General features: G+C 37.5%; 1 protein-coding gene across 1 annotated transcript; it reads left to right on the top strand.

Moving 5' to 3' along the window:
• Positions 1–2543: 2543 nt before the first annotated feature.
• On the top strand, positions 2544–3187 carry LOC105499496 (ubiquitin-conjugating enzyme E2 N-like). The gene has a single exon (XM_011772093.3). The coding sequence runs from the start codon at positions 2576–2578 to the stop codon at positions 3032–3034; it is 459 nt and encodes a 152-aa protein (XP_011770395.2). The 5' UTR covers positions 2544–2575; the 3' UTR covers positions 3035–3187.
• Positions 3188–4028: the final 841 nt, after the last annotated feature.

Here is a 4028-nt window from a genome sequence, read left to right as displayed (position 1 = left end):
CAGACAAACGGAGACGAGCCGGCTCACCTATCAGTAGATCGATCCTAGTAGATCCATTGACCAGGGGTCTGGTGGGCTTGGGGAATCCCGGATGAGCCCCCAGATGTTATGCCCAGACCGTTTGTTCCCCAAAGAAGACCACCAGAGTCCAGAGTCAAAGCCAAGCGGCAAGGATCTTTACTGCAAGTTCGAACTTGATCCCTCCATTCCACAGCATACAAGAGGGCCCCGAACAATGCGAGTGCTTGCTTTTTATAGCCCGATGTAAACAGGATATGTAAAGTTATAGGGAACAAGGTAATTCTCTCGGTTACAGCATTACAATTGGTTAACATTCTACATTTAGCATTCCTTATCGGAGATCTCCCAGGTGATGTTTTTCTGAAGTCTGAAAGAAATATGGAGGAATGTGTTTGTGCTGGGCTCAGAAAGTTGGGAGATATATGGGGGATGTGCCTCATTCCTTTCATTACAAGAGTTTGTAAATACATATTAATTGTATATTAATTTTGTGGAGATTTGTGCACGGCATTAACACTAATAGGCAATATAGATGAGAGCAATAAAAGAAGGTCTGATCAGTGGAGACATGTCAGAGGATTCAATATTTTTAACATATTAATTCACTTCAAATTAAAGTAGGTATATGAATTAAATCCAATACCAATAAAACTGCGTGCACGTGTGAACATTGACAAACAGTTTCTGAGGTTTCTATAGAAATACAAATGGCTAAGACTAGACATGCATTAAGGAACCTTGAAGGAGAACAAAGATGGAAGACTTACAGGACAGTAATGAAGTGTGTAATACAAGTATTCTGATTTCAAGACAGATAGTACAGAAAGAGGACCACACCTTGATGGTCATCTGAATTTTCACAAAGAAGACAAGTATAATGACTAAATCATTTAGATAAAAATTCATGTAAAAATGTAACTTTCAAATAAAAAAGGACATATTTCTTTTTTACATTAACTTTTTTCTAAGTGTTGAGCTTCTGGCTTCCAGTCTGGCATGTGAAGAACTTAGAGGTCTTCACTCTGTCTTTTCAAGAGGTAAAAATATGAACAAACTAAAAGAATCATCAACTCTTTTTAGTTCATCAGGGAAGTGAGGTCACAAAGAAAATGCTGCTCCAAAAATTGGATAAACAGAGAGATACAAAGAATCACAACTTTTCAGAGCAGAAACCCACAAGCAGAACCTCCATGGGAACCAATACCAGGATAGAACCCCTGAACTGTGATTGATGAATTGCTAGAAAATCAATGTGGGCAAACCTGAGAGAGAAAAATTGTCTGGTGTAGGATTTTGACAGTGGGGAGGCTGTGTATGTGTGGGAAGAGGTGGTATACAGGAAATCACTCTCTCTCTTCAATTTTGTTGTGGCCCTAAAACTACTCTAGAAAATGAAGTCTATTAAAAAATTACAAAACAAAACCCTAGCAAGACCAATCACAGGGAACTCCCACACTTTTGCGAATTTTACTTTCAGGAATTCTCCAAGATGTTCACAGTAAATTTTGAAGTAAAAGCCTCTTTTATTTATGGCGACAGAAGAGAAAAAGGAACCATTTTAAAATACACTCTTCTTCTTAATAAGGTCTGCCCTCAGGAGAAACTATTTTAGAACAGCTTAACCTACCTGGATGAAGGTAGGTTAAAATATCCAACTGTAGCCAGCTCTAGTCTTCCATGTAGGGGAAGGAAAATATAAAATTTCAGCCCTTCTCCAGCCATTCTGTCCCACCTAGGTTAGGGAACTGAGAGCCAGCGGTAAAGTTCACAGTCCAGAGATATTAGGTTCACTAAAATCCTGAGACCTAATAATATGACTACACAATGATTCCTCTACCTCAACACCTTACAATTGCATCACTAATGGCTTATTTACCACAGTTTGTTTTAGTCAGTATATAGTGCCCCCCTTTCAAGAAAATAATACTAAAAGGCAAAAAGTAAAGTTCAAAGATACTAAACAAGCATGAGAACTAGCAGCAGAAATGTTGGAATTATTAGACCAGAAATATATAAAATTATGATTATTAGGCTAAGACCCTAGTGGAAAAAGTAGACACCATGCAAAAACAGACAGGTAATAGAAGCAGAGAGAGATGAACATTCTAGGAATCAAAAATAAATACTACAGATCAAAACCAAAGTAACAGAAATTAAGAATGCCGGCAATGAGCTTATTAGTAGACTGGACAAAGTTGAGGAAATAAACTCTGTCCCTGAGGATGTGACAATGTAAACCCAAAACTGAAAGGCAAAGGGAAAAAAAGACTGGGGGGAAAAAAAAGAAAAAAAAAAAAAAACGGAGCAGAATAATCAAGAATTGTGGAACAATTGCAAAATGTGTAACCTATCCGAAATAGGAATACCAGAAAGAAAAAAGAAAGAGAAAAAAATGAAGAAATACCTGAAGAAATAATGATTGAAAATTTCCTCCAGATTAATGTCAGACACAAAACCACATATCCAGAAAGTTCAGAGATCACTAAGAGAATAAATGTTAAAAAACTAAACTTAGGGGAGACGAGACCAGAGGCCGAACTCGGGTTCTGACAAGATGGCTGGGCTGCCCCGCAGGATCATCAAGGAAACCCAGTGTTTGCTGGTAGAACCAGTTCCTGGCATCAAAGCAGAACCAGATGAGAGCAATGCCCATTATTTTCATGTGGTCATTGCTGGCCCTCAAGATTCCCCCTCTGAGGGAGGGACTTTTAAACTTGAACTATTCCTTCCTGAAGAATACCCAATGGCAGCCCCTAAAGTACGTTTCATGACCAAAGTTTATCATCCTAATGTAGACAAGTTGGGAAGAATATGTTTAGATATTTTGAAAGATAAGTGGTCCCCAGCACTGCAGATCCGCACAGTTCTGCTATCTATCCAGGCCTTGTTAAGTGCTCCCAATCCAGATGATCCATTAGCAAATGATGAAGCGGAGCAGTGGAAGACCAACGAAGCCCAAGCCATAGAAACAGCTAGAGCATGGACTAGGCTATATGCCATGAGTAATATTTAAATTGATCCGATCATCAAGTGTGCATCACTTCTCCTGTTCTGCCAAGACTTCCTCCTTTTTGTTTGCATTTAATGGGCACAGTCTTAGAAACATTACAGAATAAAAAAGCCCAGACATCTTCAGTCCTTTGGTGATTAAATGCACATTAGCAAATCTATGTCTTGTCCTGATTCACTGTCATAAAGCATGAACAGAGGCTAGAAGTATCATCTGGATTGTTGTGAAACGTTTAAAAGCAGTGGCCTCTCCCTGCTTTTATTCATTTCCCCCATCCTGGTTTAAGTACAAAGCACTGTGAATGAAGGTAGTTGTCAGGTTAGCTGCAGGGTTGTGGGTGTTTTTCTTTATTTTATTTTATTTTTTTTGAGGGAGGAGGTAGTTTTATTTTTAATTTTATGGGCTCCTTTCCCCCTTTTTTGATGATCTAATTGCATTGGTTAAAAGTAGCTAACCAGGTCTTTAGAATATGCTCTCTAGCCAAGTCTAACTTTATTTAGACACTGTAGATGGACAAGCTTGATTGTTTGAACCAAAATGAGAACATTAAACAAACATCACAGCCCTCACTAAAACATTGCTGTCAAGTGTAGATTCCCCCCTTCAAAAAAAGCTTGTGACCATTTTGTATGGCTTGTCTGGAAACTTCTGTAAATCTTATGTTTTAGTAAAATATTTTTTGTTTTTCTAAAAAAAAAAAAAACTAAACTTAGAATATCATATTTAAACTTCAGAAAATCAAAAATAAAAAATTAAAAGAAATCAGTTTAAAAACGTTATTTATAAAAGATTAAAGATAAAAATTGCATCCCACATCTCCTCGGAAACCATGCAAGAAAGAAGGGTGAAATATTTAGATTGCTGAGACAAAAACACCAACAACCTATAGTTGTATACACTGTGAAATTATCCTTCGACGTGAAGAAGAAAAATATGCCTTCTCAGACAAATGAAAATAGAATCTGTCTTTAACAAGTGTTAAATGTTCTTCATAAAG

This window comes from Macaca nemestrina, chromosome 6 (genome assembly GCF_043159975.1).
Source record: "Macaca nemestrina isolate mMacNem1 chromosome 6, mMacNem.hap1, whole genome shotgun sequence".
Lineage (NCBI taxonomy): Eukaryota > Metazoa > Chordata > Mammalia > Primates > Cercopithecidae > Macaca > Macaca nemestrina.
This window is presented reverse-complemented; position numbering and strand designations above follow the sequence as displayed.